This window comes from Cetorhinus maximus, chromosome 5 (genome assembly GCF_964194155.1).
Source record: "Cetorhinus maximus chromosome 5, sCetMax3.hap1.1, whole genome shotgun sequence".
Classification (NCBI taxonomy): domain Eukaryota; kingdom Metazoa; phylum Chordata; class Chondrichthyes; order Lamniformes; family Cetorhinidae; genus Cetorhinus; species Cetorhinus maximus.
The window spans coordinates 139,606,030-139,633,922 of NC_135883.1; the positions used below are offsets into that span (position 1 = coordinate 139,606,030).

The 27,893-nt window shown below is 40.9% G+C and overlaps 1 protein-coding gene across 1 annotated transcript; it reads right to left on the minus strand.

Annotated features, from left to right (window-relative positions):
- ostm1 (osteoclastogenesis associated transmembrane protein 1) lies at positions 1 to 27,685 on the minus strand. The gene is made up of 6 exons (XM_078542531.1): positions 27,156 to 27,685; positions 19,131 to 19,245; positions 12,677 to 12,774; positions 5,942 to 6,067; positions 3,257 to 3,422; positions 1 to 1,418 (listed from the first exon to the last, which is right to left on the minus strand). The coding sequence occupies exons 1-6, from the start codon at positions 27,585 to 27,587 to the stop codon at positions 1,363 to 1,365; spliced, it is 993 nt and encodes a 330-aa protein (XP_078398657.1). The 5' UTR covers positions 27,588 to 27,685; the 3' UTR covers positions 1 to 1,362.
- Positions 27,686 to 27,893: the final 208 nt, after the last annotated feature.

Here is a 27,893-nt window from a genome sequence, read left to right on the forward strand (position 1 = left end):
TGACATTACCCAAATGCTTTAATCGAAAGTGTAACATATTTTGGTTGCTTCAATCCATAAGCTTTAACCAAAAGAACAAAAAGTTACATGATGAGGGTTACTTAAATATCAGGGAAGAAAATGACACACCAACTAGTCATTAGGTGAACATAAGTAAATGGAATGCTTCATTTTCGCCAAAAAAAGTGATCCAAAAACCACAAATATAGTAAACAAACAAAAACTTAATGGGTCCTCAATGTAAGCTCACAATAGATCTATTTTACAACTTTAATTTTCAGACAAGCACTTATTGCAAGAACACAAAGTAAATAGATGAGGCAAACCGTTTGAAAGATCTACACTATGTCTTCCATAGAAATCCTCCAACCTCCACAATCACAGCATTCAACTGTTTCTTGAAATATCTCAGGGACTTTCTTTTACGAGATCACTACCTGGATATCCATGGCATAGATTTATCAGTGCGTGTGAAAGATATCTTGTTGCAAATGCGAAATGTGCTCTTAACCTGTATGAATTTCCATTGAAAGAAATTTTCTGAATCTACCTTTACCACGTTATTTACATCCTTAAATGCCAAATTGCTGTATACTGTCAAATTACAATGTGTAAATAAAAAAAATCAGCAAACTAGTTGCTGAATTAGAAAAAGGTGTCTTACAGGCAACTACAGTACTACCACATTTTGATAAATTAGTGCATCATTTAAAATCAGCAGGGTTAAAATATAAAGGCAGCATCAAACCAGGGAAAGAGGCATCTTTCCTGGGAAAACATCCAGTATGCTTTAATTCAGCTGTGACTCAGAAAGCTCCATTCTAAGTTACCAATTGGTCAACAGAAAAAATCCAAATAGTTTACAGTTTCAAAAGCAATGCAATCACTTTTTGTCTTAACATGTAAACCTTAGAGCTGAATATTAAATCTGAAGAAGTTGGGATCTACCCAAACTTGGGGCAGTTCAACAAAACCAGGTTCAAGCGTGATTTTTTTTCCTTAATAGCAGAATTAAATCTCTGGCAGAGACAAAAAACAAAAATTGCCAATAATGAGCTAGAAAAGTGAATAGTTTCAGCAGTCTTGATCTGGCTTGAATTCAATCTGAAGCTGCTCACTTGCATAAATACTATCTTGTATAGACAAGATCCAAGTACAAACATAAAAAATGATCTGAACATATTTCCAATGTGCAAATTTTCAGTAGACAATTTCTTTAACACTGGTAGGTGTTTAAATTACAAGGTGTAAAGATGCATTGTGCAAAAATCACATTCTTAATGCTAGATCATTTCCTCATCTTTTTATCTCTGCACCACATGATGATCCTGGTCAATTTTTTAAAAATATATTGGCAGAAGTTCAGGAAGATCTGTCTTCAACGAGTGCTGCACTGCTGCAAGACTTCAAGCGTTTAGCTACAAATGAATATAAAAAGAAAAATTAGTGTAGCATTCAGGCTACGTGGCCCCTTCAGCCTGTTCTGTCATCAATAAGATCATAGCTGATCATTTACCTCAACTCCACTTTCCCATCTGATTCTTTTACTGCCCAAAAATCAATCTCAGCTTTGAATATACTCAACTACCGAGTATCCACAGTGCTCTGGGGTAGAGAATTCCAAACGTTCACTGCTCTTTGAGTGAAGAAATTCCCTTTCATCTCACTCCTAAATGGCCAACTTCCCATCCTGACGCTAGGATCCCAGCTCTAGATTTTCTAACCAGGGAAAGCAGCATCTCACTGCCTGCTTAATCAAGTCTCCTCAGGATTTTATATGCTGACAACAGCACAACTAACAAAAAGGTCTGGCCTTATCCGGGTGACTTTGTGCTCTGTTAGAGATAGTGGTAGTGGAGAACTGGACACTTCTCATTTTTGGTACTCTGTCTCATCAAAGGCTAAATCAACATGCAGGTCAAACGCTGGGATATTGTTGTTGTGCAATCTGCTATTTATACTAGAGTAGATTTCGTGTTATTGGCAGCAACATCTGGCTGCCTGAGTTTCCCAGCTGAGGAAGGTCTGCCAGCAATGTGCCTGCAGCACCAACGAAGGGTGCCATCTGATGGTGGCCGCCATTTACATTTATCATTGTAATAGAAACAGAAAATGCTGGAAATATAGCAAGCCAGGCAGCATTCGTGGAGAGAGATAAAAGCCAAATACTGCAGATGCTGGAAATCTGAAATAAAAACAGAAAACGCTGGAAAAACTCAGGTCTGGTAGAGAGACAGAGTTAGCTCTTCAGAGCTAAAAAGGGCCACATGGACTCGAAACATGGAGGTGCAGGGCCAAAGGGAGTGATAATGAGACAATTAAAGAAACAAAAAAAATGTCTAAAGGAGCTGTGAATGACAGAATGACGAACACCTGCCACAATTACATTTATCACTAACTGTGTTGTTGCCTCAAAAGGGGGCTCCCTGCTCCACAGGAGCAACAGCACCCCCTCATTCACATTATAATTTTGCCAAAGTCAGTCACTGAGGTTTTTAACCTCAGCCTTAGGAATGATATAACTGACGGCACCTTTCTGATAACACATTGAGAATTTGGAAAGGAGCTTCCTCAACTCATGCTATGGGTGGGCTGAACAGGGGCAGAGTGGGACTTCCGCCCCTCAGGAAGCCCCGACATCAGGAGCTGCTGGCCAATCTGATTGGCCATCAGTCCCAGCAGCGCCAAGGCCATGTTAGTGGGCACAGCCGGGACTGCAGGAGGAGGAAGGAAGGTGGCCCATGCATCCCCAGAAACAGGTTAATTCAGGGTCTTGGGCAGCGAGGGTTTGGGATTAAGGCTGTGGGCTGGTAGGAAGAAAGGGAGGGGTTCTATCTTAGGAGCCCACCCCCCCGATTGGCAAAGACAGCCCCTGAAGATAGAATACCAATGCCCACCCCTATTCCTTCCTGCCCCTTGAAGAGACCATTTTTTAAAAATCGGGCTGCCCATGCCAAACATTTTATGGAATGGGCAAAGTATTATCAGGGTGAATTGACTTGATAACAAGTCTAATTGACCCTTGATTACCTATTTAAATATGGTGGACAGGCTGCCGATTTCAGCACCCCACCAAATTTTACGTTGCCCCCCAACCCAACCCAAAAACACGCCCTGCAGGAGCATGCAAAATGCAGCCCAATGTTTCTGTGAATTCAACTGAGTCAAATATTCTAGTTAAAGGAAACATTTGGTAGCATTTAGCATCTGCTGTTAACTATCAAAGTGTCTCATTTATTGATCTAATGGTACTCACGCTCTATAAGCTTCCATTTCTTCTGCTCAGAGTGAAGAAAGCTGCTGAGGTAGAAGATGACAGGTAGGAAAAGAAGAAATGTTGACACTGCAATGACTGGAACAGTGTCACTGCAGCGCATAGTGCAGTTATAGGTTTTGCTCCACAGCTGCCGCGTCAAGTTCATCTGAAAGCATCAAATACAAAAGAACATATATGAGGTAAAACTATTGTGCCTAAAAAATTTTGTAAATAATGAAATGGGTAATGATGATGAGTAGTTTTTCAAGTTATTAATAATTAAATATATAAAATGTCTCATTATTGAGTCAAAATGACTCAAAAGATTCCACAGATACAAATAATCATTTTTGAAGTACAATGATTTCTAATGTAAATAAATGTGACACAGGTTAGAAGATAGTAACGCAATCCCCATGCACCACCACCCCCATGTATCCGCACAAATAGCAATGAGAAACCTTACTAGCTAGTCTGGCTTTTTTGGCAACTATTGAGGAGGAATGTTGTTCTAAACACTAGGGTGAACTCTCAACTCTTCATTGCACAATGTGATGAGTTTTTAATGCTCATCTGAATCTCCAGAATAGGCAGACAGGATCTTGGTTTAAAGTCTTATCCAAAGGACTGCAACATCTAACAATATAGATTAGCAGATACAGAATATAAAAAGCTGCCTGGTTGTCATGGAAACCTATCATCTTCTACCTCAGCAGCTTCCTTCACCCTGAGCAGAAGAAATGGAAGCTTATAGAGCATGAGTATCTGGTTAATGTCCTTTGAAGGGAAATTGCAACTCTTATCCAGTCCAATTCACAGGACTAGTCTTGCACTATTTTGTTGACTCTTAAATGCCCACTGAACTGGCCTAGTAAGTCACATAATAATTAAAGTAACTAGGGGCAAGCAATAAATGCACTATTGCCAATATGCCAAGAACACCCCAAGAACAAATTTAATAGCATGTAACACTCCTTTAGAACTGTTCTAGGTATAAAACCTTTAACCCACAGGTCTGAATGCCTCAATTAACTGAGACCTTTAGAGAGTATGATACATGTTCCTTTTAGAAGGTTCTTAGAACTTTCTAAAGCTGATACAAAGTAAACTTCTTGTGAGAGCTGGACTTTAAAGCAGAACAGATAGGATGGTGCATTCAAGCTGGCAAACAAACATTTTGACCAAAGGATGCTGGAACTAAAGGACCACACTCGATATGGGCAACAGCACATTAGGAAGACAAATAGTATGTTGACCTTTATTGTAAGGGGGTTGGGGCACAAGAATATAGAAGCTGAGCTGCAACTGTACTGAGCTGTGATAAGACCACACTTGGAATATAGTGTACAATTTAGTGTCTCTAACTAAGGTAGGATAGACTTGCCTTAGAGAGGATGCAACGAAGGTTCACTGGATTGAATACTGAAATCAGAGGGCTGTCCTGAGGAAAGATTGCGTAGAATGGGACTATACTCTCAAGTTTAGAAGAATGAGTGATAATCTCATTGAAACACATAAAATTCTGAGGGAGTTTGAAAGGGTAGATGGAGAGAGACTCTTTCCTCTAGTTGGAGAGCCTAGAACTAAGGGGAATAATTTCAAGATAAGACATCAGCCATTTTGCACTGAGATGAGGAGCTGTTTCTTCACTCAGGGGGTTGTGGATGATCAGTTGCTGAGTATACTGAAGAGAGTCCAAATATCTGTCAGCTAAGGGAATCAAGGGATATGGGGATAAGGAAAGTGGAGTTGATGTCGAAGATCTGCCATGATCTCATTTAATGGCAGAACAAGCTTGAGACCCCTGTGTAGTTTACTCTAGCTTTAAGAAACTGCCTTGAGTGCTTGACATGAACTTGTTCTCCAAACTACTTTGGCCAATTTGATTTGACAAGTCTATATGAAGATTAATGTCCTTCCATTTATTACTAGCGTCTCTTGTTTCTTGATTAAAATTCTGTCCAACAGTATAGTTACTATTAGGAAGCCTATGAGCTACTCCCATCAGTGTTTTCTAATTTTTATTTCTCATCTCCACCCTTACTGATTCTACTTCCTGCTCTTTGAACCAAGATTCTTCTTCACTGCTGACCTTATATCATCCTTGTTTACCAGGGCCATCCCACCTATTTTCTATCTTGTCTATATTTTCAAAAGATCAAGTACTCTGGAAAATTTAGTTCCCAACCTTGTTTGCCATGAAACTATGATCTAATAGCAACTACAGAAGCAAATATATTTATCTCTATTTATGCTATCTTGGTATGAATGCATTGCGCCTTCAGGTAAGTGCTTTAATTTTAACTTACCATTTTTTTCCTGATTTGGCCTTATTCATTGGTAGTTAAACTTGGTGTCACACTCTGCTCATCTTTACTCAATCGCGACATTGATCTGCAGCCTTGACCTTTCTCTTTAGATATATAAATTTCCCCTCACTTGAACCTTCCCTCTGCCTTTTTAATTTCAAGCTCTATATACAGCCCTGGTTATGTGTTTGTTTTAACAATTTAGCACATGTTGACATCTGTTCAGCTAGTTCTAACTTGCTGAAAAACAGCTCTAGACCAAGAACCAAACATACTTAATGGCCCTGGCATCAAAACAGGTTTAGAATTAGATTACTACTGAGTTTTGACAGCACTGCTGAGGGGATGGGTATTGCATGGTTTTCAATGTACTTACTGCATCAACGATGTCTATACACAGGTTCTGCTTATCTGCCATTTTGTTGTACCAGTCAGTTAAATTATTGTAAGAAGCTTTACATTTATTGCAAAGATCAGAACGGTTGCCATGATCAGGGCGGTTCTACAAAACAAAAACGAAAGTCACGCTTTGTAGCACAACAGGTTAGCCCACCAAGTTATCACACATATACACTCAAGAAAACAGGATTGCACGAGACAGATCACAGGGGTAAAAGGTAGTAAAGCAATGAAGTATGGGTTCACATGAACATTAGATAAAGAATATGAAGACTTTGGGAAAAGTGAGAGGGAACAAATAAACTGTTATATTAGAAGTATGCTACTGACCACTTGATTGGAATAAGGTGGATGACAATTAGTTCTATGAAAAGGGTAAGGAAGAACAGAAAAGTTATTTTAGTAGGATATTTCACTCAACTTAAACTGTGAAAACTCAAATAAATGCAAAAGAATGCTGGAAATGCTTAGGTCAGACAGGGTTTGTGGAGAGAAACAGCGTTCATGTTTCAGGTCAAGATGACCTTTCATCAGAACTGAAGAAATATAGAATTGTAAGGTGCATTACATTTATCTCTATCTTCCTTCAGTTCTGATAAAAGTTATCTTGATCCAAAATGTTAATGCTGTTTCTCTCCAGATACTCCCTGGCTTAATCATTTCCAGCATCTGCATTATTTTACTTTTGTATTACTGCGAAAACACAAATGCTTTGGAGGTTAGTAGATATAATACACAGGTGCTTCTTGACCCAATGTGCCTGGAGTACTGAGTGTAGTTTTGGCCTCATTATTTCATTACTTCATTTCATAATCAGTTACTAGGGGAACAACAGAATTCCAAGATCCCAGAATGACATAAGCAAAGATTGACTACCATGGATTTTTTTCTCTCTTGTAAAGAGAAGACTGAGGGGAGATATGTTAAAAGTGTTTACAATTTGCACAAATTAGGTCCAGGTAAGCTTTTCTGCTGTTTACAGAATTTAAGCACAAGGGGCCACATTAACAGATTAAGAATAGGAAATAGAAAATGTAAGAAGAACTTGCTAACTAAAAAGCTATTAAGTATGTGGGACAGATTTCTAACACGGGTGGTGGAAGCAGAAACCTTAAGTTGCAAAGACCAGGCAGGTTCTCATCAACAAATGGAATTCAGCTTTATTCGAAATGCACCAGGGAATATGGTAAACTGATGACATATATGGAAAAAGTTTTCTCCTGCCTGAAACAGTACTAAGTCCTCCCTAAATAAAAGATATTCCAGACATTATCGATTACTTCACTACAAATAACTTATAGAAATCCTAGACAAGTTAACCAGCCTCTCAAAATGACCATGGCTAACTAAAGAAATTTAGGATAGTATTAGACCAAAGAGGAGTCATATAAAGTTGCTATAAAAAGTAGCAAGCCTAAGGGTTGGGAGCAGTTTAGAATTCAGCAAAAGGAGGACCAAGAGATTGATTAAGAGGGGATAAATAGAGTATGAGAATAAACTTGCAAGGAACATAAAAGCAGACTGTGAAAGCTTCTAGAAGTGTGGGGAGACAGTGGCATAGTGACTAGTATTCCAGAGACCCAGGGTAATGTTCTGTGTGGCAGGGTTCGAATTCCACCATGGCAGATTGTGACATTCGAATTCAATAAAAATCTGGAATTAAAATCATTGCTGATTGTCGTAAAAACCTGCCATCCTTACCTGACTCCAGTTGTGAGTGATTCAACCATAGCACTGGTTGATTTTTAAATGCCCTCTGAAGGGCAATTAGGAATAGTGATGCCAAAAAAAGTGAAGACAAATGTAAGTCCCTTACAGTCTGAAACAGGAGAATTTATAATAGATATAATAGTTCTGTCACAACAAAAAACTTCCAAGGGTCTAGTGAGAAGGAAGATTGAAGGAAATTAGTATTACTAAAACCACCTGTGCTGGAGAATTAATGGAACTGAAAGCTGATAAATCCCTAGGGCCTGATAATCTCTATCCCAGGGTACTAAAGGAGGTGGAAATAGTGGTTGTCATCTTCGAAAATTATGTAACAGTCCCGGCAGATTGGAGGGTGGCGAATGTAACCCCACTATTTAAAAAAGGAGGGAGAAAATAGCAAATTACAGGGAAAATGCTAACAGAGCACTTAGAAAATATCAACAGGATTAGACAAAGTCAGCATGGATTTATGAAAGGGAAATGTAACTAGCAGAATAGATGAGGGAGAACCAGTGGATGTGATGTATTTGGATTTTGATAAAATCCCACATAAGAGGTTATTGTGTAAAATTAAAGTACATGGGATTGGGGGTAATATATTGGCACGGATTGAGAATTGGTTAACAGGCAGGAAACAGAGTAGGAATAAATGGGTCTTTTTTGGAGTGGCAGGCAGTGACTTGTGGGGTTACCACAGGGATCAGTGCTTGGGTCCCAGCTATTCACTATATATATATATATATATATTTCAATGATTTGCATGAGGGAACCAAATGTAATATTTCAAAGTTTGCTGACGACATGAAATTTGGTGGGAATGTGAGCAATGAGGAGGGTGTTAAGAGGCTTCTCAGTGATTTAGGCAGGTTGAGTGAGTGGGAAAATGCATGGCAGGTGCAGTATAACAAGGATAAGTGTGAAGTTATCCATTTTGGTAGAAAATACAGAATGGCAGAGTATTATTTAAATGGTGATAGATTGGGAAATGTTGATATACATGTGGGTGTCCTTGTACACCAATCACTGAAAGCAAGTATGCAGGTGCAGCGAGCAGTTAAGGTGGCAAATGGTACGTTGGCCTTCATTGCGAAAGGGCTCGAGTACAGGAGCAAGGATGTCTTAATGCAGCTGTACAGGGCTTTGGTGAGACCACACCTAGAGTAGTGTGCGGAGTTCTGGTCTCCTTACCTAAAAAAGGATATATTTGCCATAGAGGGAGTGCAGCAAACGCTCATCAGGCTGATTCCTGGGATGGCAGGATTGTCATATGAGAGATTGGACTGACTAGGCCTGCATTCAGTGGAGTTTAGAAGAACGAGGGGAGATCTCATTGAAACAAAATTCTGATGGGGATGGACAGACTGGATGTAGGGATGATATTTCCTCTGGCTGGGGGTCTAGAACAAGCAGTCAGTCAGTCTCAGGATACAGGGTAGACCATTTAGGACTGAGATGAGGAGAAACTACTTCACTCAGAGGGTGGTGAGCCTATGGAATTCCCTATCACAGAAGGTTGTGGAGGCCAAGTCATTGAATATATTTAAGGGGGAAATAGATTTCTGGACTCTAAAGATGTCAAGGGGTATGGGGAGAGCACAGGAGTACAGCGTTGAGATAGAGGATCAACCATGATCATATTTAATGGTGGAGCAGGCTCGAAGGGCCAAATGACCTACTCCTGTTCCTATTTTATATGCTTCTATATCTTCAGACTACACCACCACCTTTTAATTGTACTTAGCCCAGAGTGATGAAACTAGGGAGGACAAAGACAATTAAGAGTGAGAAAATAGATATTGCATATATTGAAGAATGGTGAAAACAAATATGGGAGAGCTACAGACCCATTAATCTTAGTCCATTCTACGTAAAACAATAGAAGTAATTATCAAGATGGAACCTGAAGATAATCTGTATATCAGTAACCTCATCAATAGAAATAGGCATGGATTCCAAAGGGGACGGTCCTGCTGATTAATCTCTTTGGCTCTTTTAAATAGTGACAACCCAAATGGACTGTGGTAATCCCCATGACCCTGTTGTTGTTCTAGTATTTTCATGCTCTTCCATTGCATAATAGCTTGAAGCAATGGAAGAATTTGTAGGCTGCTTAATAGTTCAACAATCCATGACAGCCCACATCTTCCACAGTCATTACTATCTTTACAGCTGCCAATAGGGTGGCTAGTCACATACATCTGGAGGGTTTTATGAGCTCCCACAACCAATTTGGTGATGAGACAGCCATCCTCACCCACCAAATGCAAGTATCCCAGTAGATGTCAATCCAGAATTCAGAGCCAGAGCCATCTGGAGCAGGGTTTGAACCTTGTACTTTGATACCAGAGGTGGTAATGCTACCATGAAGCCAAAGGATCTCCCCTCATGACTTGATGAACCTGAACATCCAAAAGTCTGACAAATTTCCACATGAAAGGCCATTAATTAAACCTAGCTGTGGGAACTCAGGGAAAACATTAAATAAATCAATGGATTGAAGGGCAGAAAACTGAGTATTTGTTAGGGGAATATCAGAAAGGAGTAGCGGGAGAGCAGGAATACTGAGTGAGATGCCACAGCTCTTGGTCCAGGGACCGCTACTGTTCCTAATTTACATAAAATGACCTGGATTCAAAAACTCAAGGCAAAACAGTTAAATTTAGAAATATCAGACAAGGAGGGTAGTGGGATTAGAAGACATGGTCTAGAAATTAGAGGGCTGCACAAAATATGTAAGTGAGTCAAACAATGACATGAACTTTAATGCAACATTAAAGTGCTGAAAAGACGAAGAAAAACTTAAACGTGCAAAGGCAAAGAATGGAAAAGACTGAACAAGCTTTCAGCAGGTCTAAATGATTAAAGTCATTTCAGACTGATAAAAAGAAATTTCTTACACAGTGATCTGTGTTCAAAATACATGGGGCGACAGGTGAAATTTCCCTCGAAACCCCAAAATGCCCTGAAAATTCAATCCCGGGGCAGCCAAGAAGAAGAAAGTTGCCTCCACACACAAAAGTGACAGACTTCGTGAGGAGCTGCTCTTCCAATGTAAAGCTGTTTCTCTCCTGTGTTTCTAGCTGTAACAAAGGAGAGGCTGAGGGGTGAGTGGTGCTGTTGGGAACAGAGGCTGCGAAGGGGACAGTCTGCCCAACTTACTCCTTTGTTCTAGGCTGACTGGGCAGATGGTACAACTACTGCCTGTTCATCTGGTTATGCAAGTGCACAGAGAGAGTGCACTAGGCGCTGGATGCAGATAACCAAGGCTCAGGGGCCGACCACCCCGTGAGTATTCCTGCAGGCACCCACACCTCAATGTGGGGGAAAGAGCTGTGATTTGGGGCCCAGGGCTGGGGAAGAGGCCAAGAGGCCATGATGGGGAGTGGCGAGGGGTATGGGATGTGGTGGCTGCAATTGTGAGGAGAATCTGCGGAGGAGAGAGAACAGTTTTATATCCATCAACAAAAGAATACTCAGCCAACTGGGAGCCAGAAAAACTTGAAGTTACTGAGCTAATGAATTCCTTGCAAATGAATGTGGAATCTCTAGCTTAAGGCTGCATAAGTTCAGGTGCTATTGTATGGGGAAAACTGTAGTGGATGCTATTGATATGAACATTGTTTATTAGATAATTTAATACTGATGTATTATTTCATGAGGAAGACTTGCATTTAACTTATGCATTTATGTGTCTCACGTTTGGTGAATTACTTTCGGTGTAGTGACTGTGTTGGAGACAAACATGCAGCCATTTTGCATTTTCTAATATCCCAACTAATGAGAATAAAAAAGGAACCCCAAAAAATCTCAAGATCCCTCAAAAAGATATATATATTGACCCCTTGTGTAGAATAAACAACCAGATAAAATAGTAGAGACAAAAACCTTAAGGATCATCAAGAAAACAACTGGATGCTACAACTGGGGGGGATGGGATGTCAGGTTCTCTCTCTGTGGCCGAATTAAGTTGCCTACCTCACCCATAATTATCTTGGGTAATGCTACTATTTCTAACAGTCCTTGGGTTGCATTTTTTCTACAATTTAAGTGACCCATTTCTTTCAGGCGTCACACTAAAGATATTTGTGTTATTCAACAAGCCAATTAAATCAATGGCTTCCAATTGCATTGGTGCCCATTTTGGGTCATTTTGTTTCCTTTATTTCTGTAAGTAATAAGAAATCCTATTCTGAATGTTTTTCCCAAAGAAGATCACCCTCACCTGCACGCTGGGAGATATATTACAATTAACGCCTTGAATACTTTAGTGCCAACCTCCGCTTCATTCTACTGCATAAAATGGACTTTTAATGACATGGGTTGCTTTTGGCATCGATACAAACAGCACAAGTATTTTCTAAAAGCTGTTCTATTAAAATGTACATAATCTCACAAATTTAAATACCAAATATAAAAAAAAAGAACATCCTTAGCTGTCTAATTTTATTTTCTGGAATAGGAAAATAGATATTGTTGCTTTATTGCAAATTTAGAAATATTTTTCTTTCGACAACTTCACTGGATGCTGTACTTTCACTTTTCCTTACTTTCACAGGCATTACCACCATTTCTTCTTACACCTCAGTTTGCCACAAACTTGTGATCTATGGTCCAATCTTGGCAGTAGAAAAACAGAACTCTTAACAAGCAGCTAACGTTCTACAGTGACACACAATGTCTCTAATAAATGCATATACATCACAGTGGGGGTGCGGAAGAATAGGTTTGGAAATGCAATGGAAGAGCAGGCTGCTGAAGAAAAAAACGCAGATCTATGGCTGTTGAAATGTCTACATACTAAATGCAAAATCTTGGCCTAAGAATGTGAGTAGTTAAGCTGATTGTTATTATGAGGTGAGTTAGTGACACAGGGCCCCCAAAATCTTTTATTGATTTTTGTTTAGAAAGCTTGTGGATTTATTGCAAAACAGGATTGCTGATCCATTCTTTTCATTTGCAAGCTCTATTGACACAAGCAAAGTGTGATTGATATGCAAGTTACCGAAGAGTAATGGTCAAAACAATTCAGGGAATCATTCAGCATCTTCATAAAGTTTACAGTGTCCATTGATGGTTCTGTTTTATTACCATTTAAACAGGCTGTTGAAGGGAAAGAGAGACATCAGGTTAGTATATAAAGGTACAACTGAGCACTGCTGTACCTAGATTAGAATTGCAGAAAATATTTCAAACATTCAATATTTACAGCACATTCAAAAAACACGAGAAAAAGTTAAATGATAAAGCAATGCCCAGGCTGTAAAATATTCCCAAATCAAAGCTTTCTTCAACTTTAGGAACAATTTGACCACCCTCCAATATGAAAGTTAAACTAAAGTAATTAGCGTATGCAACCAGATTTTTTTTCCCATTATTCATTCACTGGATGTGAGCTTCACTAACGCCACCTGCATTTATTGCCCTCAAGGTGGTGATGGGTAAGCTGCAGTCCATTTGATGAGGGTAAACCGACAGTGCTTTAGGGAGGGCATTCCAGGATTTTGACCCAGCGGTGAAAATGGAGCAATATAAATTACACTCCCGACTTGTACCATGTAAGTGGGGTTAATCAGGTAAATCACCTGCCACAAAAAACCCAGACTCTGACCTGTTCTTGTAGCCATGGTATTTATGAGATTGACCAGTAATTTCATTGGTCCAATGGTGACAACCAAAGATGTTGATGGGGGTTTTGACAATGGTAATGTCATTGATGGTCAAGGAAGACACTCTTGTTGGAGATGGCGATTATCTGGCACTTGTGTGGCATGAATGTTCCTTGCCACTTATCAGTTCAAGCCCTGAACATCGCCCAAGTCTTGATGCATGTTATTATCCAAGGCTTAAACAGTACAATCAAGAATTCCCACTTCTAACCTTATGATGAAGAGAAAGTCATTGAAGCAGCAGCTGAAGATGGTTGGACCTAGGACACTACCCTGAGGAACTCCTGCAGCGATGTCCAGGGGCTGAGATGATTGACCTCCAGCAACAACCACCATCTTCCTTTGACTGCTGGTATGATTTCAGTCACTGGAGAGTTTTGCCCCAATTCCTATTGATTTTGGTTTTACCAAGGCCCCTTGATGGTATACCTGGTCAAATGTTGCCCTGATGTCAAGGGTAGTCACTCTCCCCTCACATCTGGAATTCAGCTCTGTTACATTTTTGAACCAAGGCTTTAATGAGATCTGGAGCCATGCGGTCTTGGCAGTACACAAACTGAGCATTGGTGAGGTTATTGCTGTGTAAGTGCACTTTGATAGCACAGTCAACAACCCCCTTCATCACTTTGCTGATGACTGACATTAGACAGATGGGGCACGTTAATTGGTCGGGTTGAAATTGTCCTGTTTTTCCGGACAGGACATACCTAGGCAATTTTCCATTTGTCAGGCAGATTCCAGTGCTGCGGCTGTATTGGATCAACTTGGCTAGGGATGCAGCTAGTTCTGGAGCACAAGTGTTCAGTACTACAGCCAGGACACTGTTTACGAGCAGGTCTTTATTTTATCCAGTGCCTTTAGTTGTTTCTTGATATCATGTGGAGTGAATCAAATTGACTGGCATCTATGCTGGCGAGGGCCTCAGAAGGGGGACAAGATGGACCATCCACTCGGTACTTCTGGCTGAAGATGACAGGAAATGCTTTAGTCTCATCTTTTGCACTGATGTGCTGAGCTCTGCCATTCTGAAGATGGGGATATCCATGGAACCTCCTCCTCTCTGGTTGTTTAATTGTCCACCACCATTTACAACTGGATAAGGCAGAGCTGCATCACTCCATTCTGATCCATTGGTTTGCTCCATCTATAGCATGCTGCTTCTATTGTTTAGTGTGCAGGTGTTGTTGCTTCACCAGATTGGCACCTCATTTTTAGGTACACCTAGTGCTGCTCCTAACATGCTTTTCTATACTCATTATTGAACCAGATTAGCCTTTGGCTTCGTGGTAATGGTAAACTGAGGGATATGCTAAGCATGAGGTTATAGATTGTGGTGGAATACAATTCTGCTGTTGCTGATGGTCCACAGTGCCTCACGGATGCCCAGTTTGCACTGTTAGATCTATTCTGATCTACCCTACTTAGCAGAGTGGTAGTGCCACACAACACGATGGAAAGTTCAGTGTGAAGATAGGATTTTGTTTCCACTGGAACTGTGCAGCGGACACTGATACCAATACAGTCATAGCAGATATACCTATGACAGGTAGCTGGGTGAGAATGAGGAAGAGTAGGTTTTTTCCCGATGATTCTCTTACCCACCTGTTGCAGATCCAGTCTAACAGATAAATCAGCCCAGGCTCAAGCAATTTGGTCAGTAGCATTGCTTGCAAGTCATTCTTGGTGAAGTTCCCCAGAGTACATTCTGTGCACTTGCTACCCACCCTCTGTGCTTCTTAAAGTAGTGTTCAACTTGGGGAAGTTTAATGCATCATGTAAGGGAGGGTGGTAGGTGGTAATCAGCAGATTTCCTTTCCCCATTTGACCTGATGCCTGATGCCTTTGACTTCAGATCTTGTGATGTCTAATAATAAGTACTCCTTACTGTCTGCCATCACCTTTGGCTGTTGTGTCTTGACAGTCAGACAGGACATGCTTGGGGATGTTGATGGAAGGAGGCTGTGATGTTGGATGAAAGGTATGATTCTGTGAGAATGACTACATCAGGCTGTTGCTCCACGAATGTTGTGAGACAGCTCTCCCAATTTTAGCACTAAGTTCCCAGATGTTAGTGAGGTGGTCTTTGCTGGGTCCAATGAGCTGGGTGTGCATTTGCCATGTCTGTTGCCTAAGTCAATGTTGGGTGGTTCATCTGGTGTTATTAATATAGTTATATCAATCTGCTACACAAGACTGGAGTTATATCACAGTTGTGTCATGTTCATCTCAGAGGGCAGTCAACCACATTGTTCCAAGTCTGGAGTCACATGTAGGGCAACTACAGATCTCCGTCCCTAAAGTGAACCAGATGGAATTTTACGACAATCCAGTAATTTACCATTAAAGACACCAGCTTTATATTCCAGATTTATTTAATTAACTGAATTTAAATTCCCAGGCTGCGGTGGCAGGATTTCAATTCAACTTTCATAAAGAGAGAACACATGTTGAAACACATGAAAATTTAAAAATACAGGATAAGGGTTCTTGGTTACAAACTCCGAGTCACAATTATCTTTAACTGGATATCAGCTACCAAGATCCCAGAATCTTAGATTATGCAAAGATTGCTGTGGATGTAATAAGCCCACGAGGCTATCCAGCCACAATCTAAAAACTGTTTCATTTATTGGAATGACCAAGGGTAACTTGTAAGACCACACTGGCCTCCCTGACATTTTGCCTTCAGCCAACACCAAGGAAGACCTGGCTATTCGGCCTATGGCTAATAGTGGGACATTCCTCTTCAGAATTGCTGTGGTACTTATTTGAACAAAAGAAAACACTGTGCCCTGAAAGCACTGCACTAACAACTTTGTTTGCAAAGTTCCTTTAAGAAACCTCAGCTTAAAGGCAGACAAAATGATTGGCTTTCATGTGCTGGTAAAAAAAAGTTGTGAAAAAGATTTATAATATATATCAACCTTAATGCCATCAGTACATTGGCTGTTGGAATATAAATGTAAAAATACTCAAACTTTGCATGTGCCACAGAAGTAATTCTCATCCACTTGTAAAGTTACATACTATACAACAACAAGCCAGCCAGAGAAACCTTTCCAATTATGTGCATAAAATCAATCCCAATCACTTAGAGCAGTACAGTCTCCAGGGGAATTAACAGGACAATTTCCCAATCATCTCTATTCTGGCCAGGACATAAGTATCACTATATGCAGCTAAACGTTTTCTACAATTAACCAGGAAGACAACTGTAGGACCATACCCTATACTACAACTAGAGGACCTGATGTTTGTGAAGATTAGTCCTTTAAATCTTAAGTGAGGCAGTACATTTTGGTAGGAAGAATAGGTTGGGGACAGGGGTTGGGGTCGCTTATTACTTGGAAGGTGCAAGTCTAGGTGGGCTTGTGGAACAAAGGCATCTCTGAGTGCACTTACACCAATCACAAAGGTTAACAGGCCCATTAAAAAGCAAACTAAGCACTAGGTTTTATTTCTAGAGATATAGAATTGAAAAGTAAAGAAGCTATGCTAAATCAGCACTGAACCTTGGTTAGACCTCATTTAAGAGGTCTGCATGCAGTTCTGGTTGCCATATTATAAAAATGATATACAGGCACTGGAGAGGGTACGAAGAAGATTTACAACTAGAAATGTGTGGGTTTACATATCAGGAAAGAATTAACAGGTTGGATCAATTTTTTCTTGAAAAGGGAAGACTGATGGGTGAACTAACTGAGGTCTTTAAAATTATGAAAAGTTTTGTTAGAATGGATACAAAAAGAATGTTTCCTCTTGGAGAAGTGCATAGCTAGAGGCCATCAATATAAGAATCACCAAGAAATCCAATAGGGAATTCAGATGATACTTCCTTATGCAAAAAGTGTCGAGAATGTGGAACTCGCTACACGGACTGGGTGAAGTGAATAGCATAGATGCATTTAATTGGAAACGGAACATGCATTTGAGGAAAAATGAAATAGAGGGTTGTAATAATAGATTTAGATGAGGAAAGACGGGAGGAGGCTCAAGAGGAGCATAAACACTGGTATACACTGGTTGAACCAAATGGCCCTAAGTAATCTGATGTACATATAAGGGAGATGGTGGCATAGTGGTAATGTTGCTGGACTAGTAATCCAGAGACCCAGGCTGTTGACCTGGGAACATGAATTCAAATTCTACCATGGTGTCAGCTGGTAGAATTTGAATTCAGTTAATAAATCTGGAATATAAAGCTAGTCTCAGTAATGGTGACCACGAAACTATCAATTGTTGTAAAGACCCACCTGGTTCACAAATGTACAAATGCCCTTTAGGAAGGAAATCTGCCACAGCAATGCGGTTGACTCTTAACTGCCTTTTGAAATGACCTAGCAAGCAATTAAGGATGGGCAGCAAATGCTTAGAAAATCAAAAGGCAAATACAGTCCAGGGCATCAATTAGTGAGTCAAAACCTCATTGTTTCTGAACCAGCTCCAGAACTTGAAAACTTACAAATTCTACCTCCCAAAACTAACTGTTTCTCACTGGATTATTATATAATTGTCACTTCCTTAAAACACACGAAAGAACTTCTGCCAGGTAGCGAGGTTTGGTAAAGTGAACTGTATGTGTGGCTCTGCTTAGTGATGCCCAAAAAGACTGCACCATCTTCAACTGCAGCTCTCCAAAACAAAATGTGATGTTATACACCAACGTGATATCAAGGATTCATAAATTACACCATTAAAAAGTTTGAAGCAAACATGACTGATCTTTGCTGGATGGACCATCCAAAATAAGGTCAGTGAAAGACTATTGCCCCTTCTTACAAAAAAGTAAACCAACTCAACTCAAGCATGCTGGAAAAACACCAAAACAAAACAGACAGAAATGGCTGCCCAAATCTCACAAAAAAACAGAATTACCTGGAAAAACTCAGCAGGTCTGGCAGCATCGGTGGAGAAGAAATCAGTTGACGTTTCGAGTCCTCACGACCCTTCGGCAGAGGGTCGTGAGGACTCGAAACGTCAACTGATTTCTTCTCCACCGATGCTGCCAGACCTGCTGAGTTTTTCCAGGTAATTCTGTTTTTGTTTTGGATTTCCAGCATCCGCAGTAGCTTTTAGCTTTTTGTTTTTATGCCCAAATCTCACCCCTACCATCCAAGCAAAGATGTTCAAATGTGACAGAGGTTCAGAAGGTTGACACCTCGCCAATTCAAGGAGCATACCAAATCAGCAAACTCCATCATTCACCAGCATATCCGGGTCTTACAGATATTGTTATTAGCATGTAAAATTAGTCCATCTTCCAGGACAAGAGATGACTGTGCAAACAGCAAATAATTAGTAAGGTTGGAATCATAGATGAGTATAAGCCAAAATAGTTTAGCCAAGTTTAACATTAAAGGGAGCAATAGAAAAGCATTTAAATGTGAAAAATCAAAAAGGTCAGCTTGTTTTTTTATGTAATTATTTATATAACTATAATTTGTCTGGTTCAAGTGCAATGGGTTATATTGGGGCTTGAAAGCAAGATTCACTGTTAATAAACAAACAACATTTGTGACTGGCACTTCTGGCTCCCATTTAAACCCTACCCTGACCTGCTCCCAATCTTTTGAGGCGAGAGTGTTATCACATTTTGGAAATGTAGCAAATACATGGGTAGATAGCCCAGTCAAAAAAAAATTGGAAACAAGCATCTCAATCCACATCCTTCAAATAACATAAAGAAGCACAAATAGTGATAAATTAAAATTTTGAATAGGTTATCAATTCAAATAATTTCAAAACAAACCAACAATCTTGTATGGCTTAATACAAAGTGAGCAAACATACCATCACACATGGAGTCAGTCCAAATTGTTTGCAGGTAGTTATACATGTTCAGGACTATTTGCAAACGGTCTGATCTCAAAAGTTGCTTTGAACAACTGACGTTCCCTGAACTTTCCTGTAAAGGGCAAGACAAAAATATTAACAAAAAGGTTCAGCAGCAACAGAATAGATAGCAAGTCATGCACATAATGAGATAAATACAAGGCAAAGCTTATTTAGGTATCGTAACACAAGTATTAAAACCGTACTGTAGGCAGACAGGAATTCTTCACTTAACGTGCAGCAGGACATAGTAACATTAAAAGCAGTCTAGAATGAGTCTGTATTTGTTTGTGAAAATACAAAAAATTCCAAAACCACCAGCAGACAATAGATGACTTGTCCACAATGCAGAAAGTGCAAATGTGCTTACTGTTATTATTGCAATACATGTAATCCTGAAGTGGCTTCCTAAGCAGCTTCCTGACTGAAACTGCATACTTCCTGACTAAAACTGCATACTTCCACTGGTCATGCAGTTTACGGTTGTTGCTAAATGTATATCACGTGGAGATATATTACCCAATTCAGAGTGCTCTGCAAAACCTCAAGCTTGACTTCCTGTCCTTGTGAAATGGGACAGTTACATTATTTATAGTGAAGAACTGCCCATATTGTCTGAGCAAAAGCAAACTCCTGCAGATGCTAGAAATCCAAAAAAAAATTATGGAAATACTCAGGTCCGGCAGCATCTGTGGAGAGAAAGTTAATGTCAATGACCTTACATCAGAACTGCCCATATTGTCGGTGCATCCTGGCGCTTTACAATTCACACTGCTTATAACTACAAGCAGTTCGACAATTGTACCATTGCTAAACGAGTGAACCCACCGCCATAAAAAGATAATAAAAGGGGTATCAAGGCCCCTCTTTAGGTGACTTTTTGAATCTCAGCAGTGCCATCTAGTTGACTTTACAACAACTTGCATTTACATAGCACCTTTAACACTGTCTTAAGTGTCTTAAGCACTGCCAAAGTCAGGACTGTTGTTGGTAGCAACTTCATAAAGAAATTGGAGTTATATAAAATCCACGTGCTTTCAGCAATCATTTTCAAAGTGACAAAGAATCTATAGCCTGCAATAAAAACAGAAAATGCTGCAAAAACTCAGCAGGTCTGACAGCATATGTGGAGAGAAACACAACAGAGCTCTGCAGAAGGGTCATACAGACACTCAGACTCAGACATTTACAGCACAGGAGGCGGCCATTCGGCCCATCATGTCTGCAGTGGTCAACAAAGATCCGACTACCCATTCCCATTTTCCAGCACTTGGCTCATAGCCCTGGAGGCTATGGCAACGCAAGTAAATACCTAGTTCTTAAATGTTACGAGAGTTCTGACTCAACCACCCTTTCAGGCAGAGTGTTCCAGGCTCCCACCACCCTCTGAAAAAATTTCTCTTCAATTCCCCTCTTATCCTTCTACCTCTTATCTTAAATCTATGCTTCCTGGTTATTGACCCCCCCACCCCACTAATGGAAAAAGTGCCTTTCTATCCACCCTATGCCCCTCAATCTTATATACCTCTAATCAGGTCCCCTCTCAACCTTTGATGCTCCAAGGAAAACAACCCCAGCCTATCCAATCTTTCCTCATAGCTCAGACCCTCCAGCCCATGCAGCATCCTGGTAAATCTCCTCTGCACCCTCTCCAGTGCAATACGTGGTGACCAGAACTGCACACAGTACTCCAGTTGTGGCCTAACCAGCATTGAACTTGAAACATGAACTTGTTTCTCTCTCCACAGATGGTGTCAGACCTGAGTTTTTCCAGAATTTTATTTCGGATTTCCAGCATCCGCAGTATTTTGCTTTAATCTATAGCCTGCCCTTGACAGTAAGGCTGTACTCACCGAATACAGCACCAAAAAATCTCAAACAAAATTGTGAATGGGATTGGGGCAGGGAAATCAGTAGCTGGAGTCATCTTGACATAGGAAGGTGTTTGGATTGGTCAGAGGCCAGTATTTAACGCTCCACATCAGTGAAGGAGCTCCTCAGGAGAGCTCTCAGTCCAAGCATCTTCACTGCTTCATCAATGACCATCCTTTCATCATAAAGTTCAGGAATGAGACTGACAATTCCTATGTCTGGCTCCATTCATAATTCCTCTGATAATGAAGCCACTTTGCAACAAAGCCTGGATAACATCCAGACATGGGTTCAGAAGTGAAAAGTAACAATTGTACCACATAAGTACCAGGTTATTGCCATCTCCAACAAGAAAATGCCCAGATTTTCTCTCTCAGATCTCATCAACAATACAAAAGACTGTAGGGCCTTTAACATAGAAAATGCTCCAAGGAACTTCAAAGATGTGTAACCAAGACAAAAAAAAAATCGACTGTCAAAAAAAAGATATGAGGAGGTCCAACCAAAAGCTTTGTTAAAGAGGTGGATTTTAAGGAGGGTACTAAAGAAGTTGAAGATATTGGAAAGGTTTAGGGTGGAATTCCTGGGCAGTGGAGGTATAGCAATCAATGTTGGGACAAAGGATGGGGAGTTTTACAAGAGGCCAGGATTGGAGGAATGCAGAGTCCTTGTTCTTGGGGAAGGGGTGGTGGAAGTGTGAAGGGCAGGAGGTTACAGAGATGTAGAGGGGCAAGGTAAGGAAGGGATAAGCATTTTAAATTAGAACCAACATAGGTCAGAGAGGATGCGGACAATAGCTCAGTGGGACTGGTGCAGAGTTGAATACAGGCAGCAGCTTTGGGATGAGCTGATGTTTATAGAGGATGGATTCCTGGGGGCTAGACAGGAGAACATTGGAATAGTCTCGTCTGAAAGTGAAAAAGGCATGGATAAGGGTTTCAGCAGTAGCTTGGCCGAGGTGGGTGATGGAGGTGGAAATAGACGGTCTTTGTGACAGGGATGATATAGAGTCAAAAGCTTAGTTCAGGGTTGAATTGGGCACCAATCTGATTCACCCTGAGAGAAGGATGGAAATAAAAGGAAAGGCGGCTGCCAGAGATGATGGTTTCGGTCACTCCAATATTTAATTAGAGCAAATTGAAACTCATTTAAAGTTAGATGTCAATCAAGCTGTTTGACAATGCAGAAGTAGAGAAGGGACTGAGATGGCTTGTAGACAGATAGAGTTTGGTGTTGTCAGCAAGTGTGTGAAAACAGGCCCCATATATTTGGACGACGCACCAAGGGGCTGCTTGTAAACAGAGACCATTAAGAACTTTGGTGATAATGGCGCAGAAAAAGAATCGTCCACTGGAGATGCTCTGGCTACAAGTGAACCAACTGAGGCCATTTCACTGAACAGGAAAATGGAGGAGTGGCAGTGGAAGAGGAGAATGACACCACATCAACAGCTTTAGGTGATCAGCACTGATTAGAAGCTTAGCTGGGCCAGCTATGTCAACATTGTGGTTACAAGAGCAGGGCAGAGGCTGAATACTCTGCATCAAGTGGCTCACCTCCTGACCTAACAAATCCTCTCCACCATCTACAAATCTCAAAGTCAGAAGTGTGGTGAAAAGCTCACTACTCTTCTGTATGGGTGAAGTTGCAACATTGAAGAAGCTCCGCACCAGCCAAGATAGAGCAGTTTGCTTGATCAGTATTCCTGCCTCTGAACTCAGTATCTACACCCCAGGGGTTGCAGTTCCGAAAGAGAGCCATATTGGGCTCAAAACGTTAACTCTGTTTTCTCTCCACAAATGCTGCCAGACCTGCCAAGTTTTTCCAGCACTTTTTGTTATTTTACTTCAACAGTTCACTTTGTGGGGAGACCTAGATTCATATGCACCCCTAAAGGTGTTGTCAGTTTTAGAGGAATAAGGACAGCAAACACTGACAATTTCACTGTCACGACTACTGCAAAATATGGGTCATTATGTCATGCATATTCAAAACTGTCAATTTAGATAGCATTAGTAGTTCGTGAAGTGACTGTTCACATCCTTTTGAACAGCCTTTACTTACTGTCTACAGGAAGCATTTTGGCAATTCATCAAGATTATTTCAATAAACTATAACTCAACAAGTAATCCTAACAAGTCTATAATTAAACTAGGTAAACATCTGAAAAGAATGTGCAAAAATGGTGACTTTCTTTAACTCAAATCCACTCGCTATAGCAAAGCAAAGCTGCTTGAGGAGTAGAAATGTTTAGGGATGGACTTTATACAAAACAGAGAGGAAATATGAAAAAGGAAAACAAAGGTTTTGCATTTTTCACCACCACCGGGGATGTGTCAAATTGTTTTACAGCCTAAAAAGTACTTTGAATTGCAGTCGCTATTGTAATGTTGAAAACGCAAGTGCCAATATAAGCGAGCTCCCACAAATAATGAGATAATGGCAAAATAATCTCTTTTTTGTAATGCTGATTGACCAATAAATATTGGCCAAGACACCAGGAAAACTCCCCAGCTCTTCTTTGAAATAGGTTCATGGGTTCTTTTATATCCACCGAACAGGCAGGTGATACCTCTGGTTTAACGTTTCAACCAAAAGACGGCATCTCCAGCACTCCCTCAGTACTGCACTAAAGTGTCAGCGCTGATTGTTTCACTCAAAGCCCTGGAGTGGTACTGGAACCAGGAACCTTGGGACTCAGAGGCAAGCACGCCACCAAGTGCAGCAGATATTCCATCAATTCTCAGCATGCCCACTTCTGAAATGGATTCTGGCTCACTAAACTAATTCAAGGAGTAATTGACAGCAATTAAACTAGGGATTTATTAACAGCAAATGTTGATTTTTAAAGATAAAAGCAAAATACTGCGGATGCTGGAAATCTGAAACAAAAACAGAAAATGCTGGAAAAACTCAGATCTGAGAGCATCTGGAGAGAGAAAAACAAAGTTAATGTTTCGAGTCTGTATAACCCTTCTTCGGAACTCTGAAGAAGTGTCATACGGACTAAATGTTAACTCTGGAGAGAGAAACAGAGTTAACATTTAGTCCGTATGACTCTTCTTCAGAGTTCTGAAGAAGGGTTATACAGACTCAAAACATTAACTTTGTTTTTCTCTCTCCAGATGCTCTCAGACCTGCTAGTTTTTCCACCATTTTTTGATTTTTAAAGATCAATTTTACATACTATAAGCAAAAAGTGATGCAAAAATTAATAATGGAGACTGATTTAGCAGCTGATAAATAATTCCCACAAGGCCCACAAGTATTCCGAAGATCAGACTCTCCTTAACATATAGATAATTGCCCGAGTGTAAATCACTGGAGTTTATTGAAATGTTAATGAATATGTTACTTAGCTTTGTAGCCTTACAAAACTGTAGCACATTTTGAAGAGGTTTGGATGACAAAAGCCACAAGATTTCATAACAATACATGCTGCTGACAGGCCCCATTAACCTACTCTTCCCTTGCCTCTATTTAGCAGGGCCATAACAAGGCAGAAAATATTGAAATTGTGATGTGTGTGGAGAAATAGAGCCTACTTCAGACCCCCTTGCAATACAGAACTTCAGTGCATCAATATGCCCTGAACATAACAGCAATAATTATGAAAGTCCCTTACTAGGATAATAGCCAGCTTTTACTGAAAAGGCACAGCATAGAGAAATATGTACATAAATTCTCAGTCCTGCAAACACCAGTTATAAAATTACTCAATATTCAAGTAGTGTGGTCAATCACAATAAACAATATCAGCAACTATGCTCTATATTGGCATCCACTGTAAGCAGAAAAATTGGCAGATATATAACTATCTAAAACCAAAATGCATCCTAGATTGTGATTCATCAATACAGTGTCAGATCGAGTCATACGGACTCGAAACATTAACTCTCTCTCCACAGATGCTGTCAGGCCTGCTGAGTTTTTCCAGCATTTTCTGTTTGTGACACAGATCTCATTTGTTAATTACTGCAATGCAAGATTTCTTAAGCATTCATTTTTCTCCTTTAAATTTCTTTTCAAAGGGGTTAACACAGAGGAAAACAGAAAACAAAATCTAAGGAGAGAGAGAGAAAGCCATCACACTCTCTCCTGGTCACACCTACATTCAGGAAACACTATTTTCTATTCTTTCTGCACCTGAAATGGAACATGAATTCACTATGTGAGATTCTGTAATTCCAAAATAAAACAAAACATAAGTTTAAGTTACTGTGTAACATGAAATCTTGCATTAAGTTAGGCGATTTAACTTTCAACATTTTAATCCACCAATTTAAAGCAGTACTCCAGGTTAATTTATTTCATAGTACTTTATTTACCTCTAAAATCCTTTCCAGCCTGAAACACTCAGGTCTCTATACTTTCACCATTACTTGTGGGACATTTTGTGCAGACTGGCTGTCACATTTACCTACACTGATTACACACTATTGACTATAAAAACTCTTTACGATTGGGTTTCTATTCTTCTGTATGTGGCCTGTTATTTCTTTCCTTCAAGCAGTACTTTCCCTCTCTAATTCCCTCTTCTCCTTTGAGATGTTCCTTAAAACCTACCTCTGACCAAGCTTTTGATCATCCACTGTATCTTAATATTTCACGTGACTCGGCGTCAAATTTTGTTTGATGGAGCTCCTGTGAAGTGTCTTTGGACACTTTACAATGCTGAAGACACTATTATATAATGCAAGTTGTTGCTTACACTAGCCTGCAATAAATTTCACCTAACATTCACCTCCAGATTTGGGCTACCTGCTTTGATCCCTCCTAATTTTCTATCAAGTGCAAATACAAATGATTCACATCAAATTTGATCTAAGCCACTGATATAAATTAAAAACACCAGCGACCCAAAATGAGCTCTGGAGTACCTGACTCAGTACTTCCCCCAGCACCACAATACCCCTCTGATTAGTACCTATTTTTTCTACCCTTCAGCTAAATTCTTACCAGTACCCAGATATGGTCCTGAATCACTACAGTTGCAAATTTAATTAGATTTTTTATGTCAAACTTTATCAAATATCTTATGGAAGTCTGAGTACTCAACATCAACAGATTTTTAATCAGTTGACATGCCGTGCTACTTCAACAGCACCATGCATTTAGATAGCACCTTTAATTGAATAAAACATTCCAAGATCCTTCACAGCTGCATTACCAAACAAAATATGGCAGTCAACCATGTAAGGAGAAATTAGCACAAGTGACCAAAAGATTGGTCAAAGAGGTGGGTTTTAAATAGCATCTTAAAGGAGAGGCAGTCAGGTTTAAGAAGGGAATTCCAAAGGGAGGGAGGCAGTTGAAGACAAGGTCACCAAAGGTGGAGCGATTAAAATCAACAATGCACAAGGCACCAGCATTGGAAAAGCAGAGATCTCTCAGATGGTGGTAGGGCTGGAAAAGTTAGAGAAAGGGTAGGGCAAGGCCATGGAGGGCTTTGAAAACAAGGGTGAGAATTTAAAAAACAAGGCAGTGTCAGACTGAGTCATCGTATGTCACGAGCACAGGGGTGATGGGTGAACAGGACTTAAGTGACAGGATACACAGGCAGTAGAGTTTTGGGTCAGTTCAACTTTATGGGCGGGGGGAGGAGAATGAAAAGCTGACTAGGAGAGCATTGGAATAGTCGAGTTTAGAGGAAACAAAGGCATGGATGAAAATTACAGCAGCCAATCCTTCCTCAATATGACCAAGATGCAGGTTCAGTCATAACTGTTTCCCTCTTAAAGCCAATGCAAACACTGTTTACTGGGTTGTTGCTGTGCATACAGGCCTCAAACTTAATCTTTGTGAATCATGTCATCAACGTACTGATTACCATGTTTACCACCTCGTGCTTATCTTCAGTGGCAAAGAATATCTGCATCTTGAGTGAAAAGGTTCCACATCAGGACTGGGGTTGGGGTAGGTGGGAGCTGAAGTGCAGCCAAGCTGGGCTAACACAGTCCAGTCCACTTTAAGCATTGTGAACAAGACAGCACAAACTAACATACAACAGTGAATGTGGTTCAACACATGCAACTGGGAGGAAAGAACAGGAACTGAGAGAGACTCGGTATAACTTTGAGACGATGAAACACTTGCTCCCAAGGCACGTACTGAGATGTTAGCGAACGCCTCCCACAAATTACGAAACTGGAAGGTGCATTCCTCACAGATGCGCACCGGCCGCGCGTTCCTCGCCACGCAGCAGATGAGAGCCGAGCCGCTCCGGGCGAACCCCAGCAGCAGCTGCCGGCAGTTATCGTTCAATTCCAGCCGCACGGGGCCCGAGGTCATCCACCAGTCGGCGGCGGCGGCGCAGTCCCAGTCAGGCGGGCCACCAGCTCCCCGCACCCTGCGGGGCAGAGGCCCATATTCCCGGTACTCGTCCCACCCGGCCAACGGTGGGCCCGGGCTATACGGCGAGAGGTCGTCGCTCCTGCGGAAAGCCGCACCTCCCAGCAGGCCGTCCCCAGCGGAGGAGATACCGAGAGCTGCCCCGCTGATCAAACCCAGTAAAATGCCGCCCACGAAGCCGGCGCCGATCATCTCCAGCGGGTGATGGGCGAATACGCGACCTGCGCCTGCGCATTTGCTGCAGCTGCCGCCGCCGCCGGTTGTTTGCGCCGGAGCGAGGGTGGAGCACGTGAGCGTGACGTCAGGGCAGGAAGGGCCTGGTCTGTCACGTGGGTTGGTTGCACTGACCCCTTCTGGTTCAGAAGCTGCGCACTCTGCAAGCCGGTGGCTCAGGCAGCTGCTTGACTGCGATCCGCGGAATGCACTTTGGCTGAGAGGGCGGGTAGAAGCAGATTCAATAGCAACTTTGGAAAGGTATGCTCGAGAAGGAAAAATTTG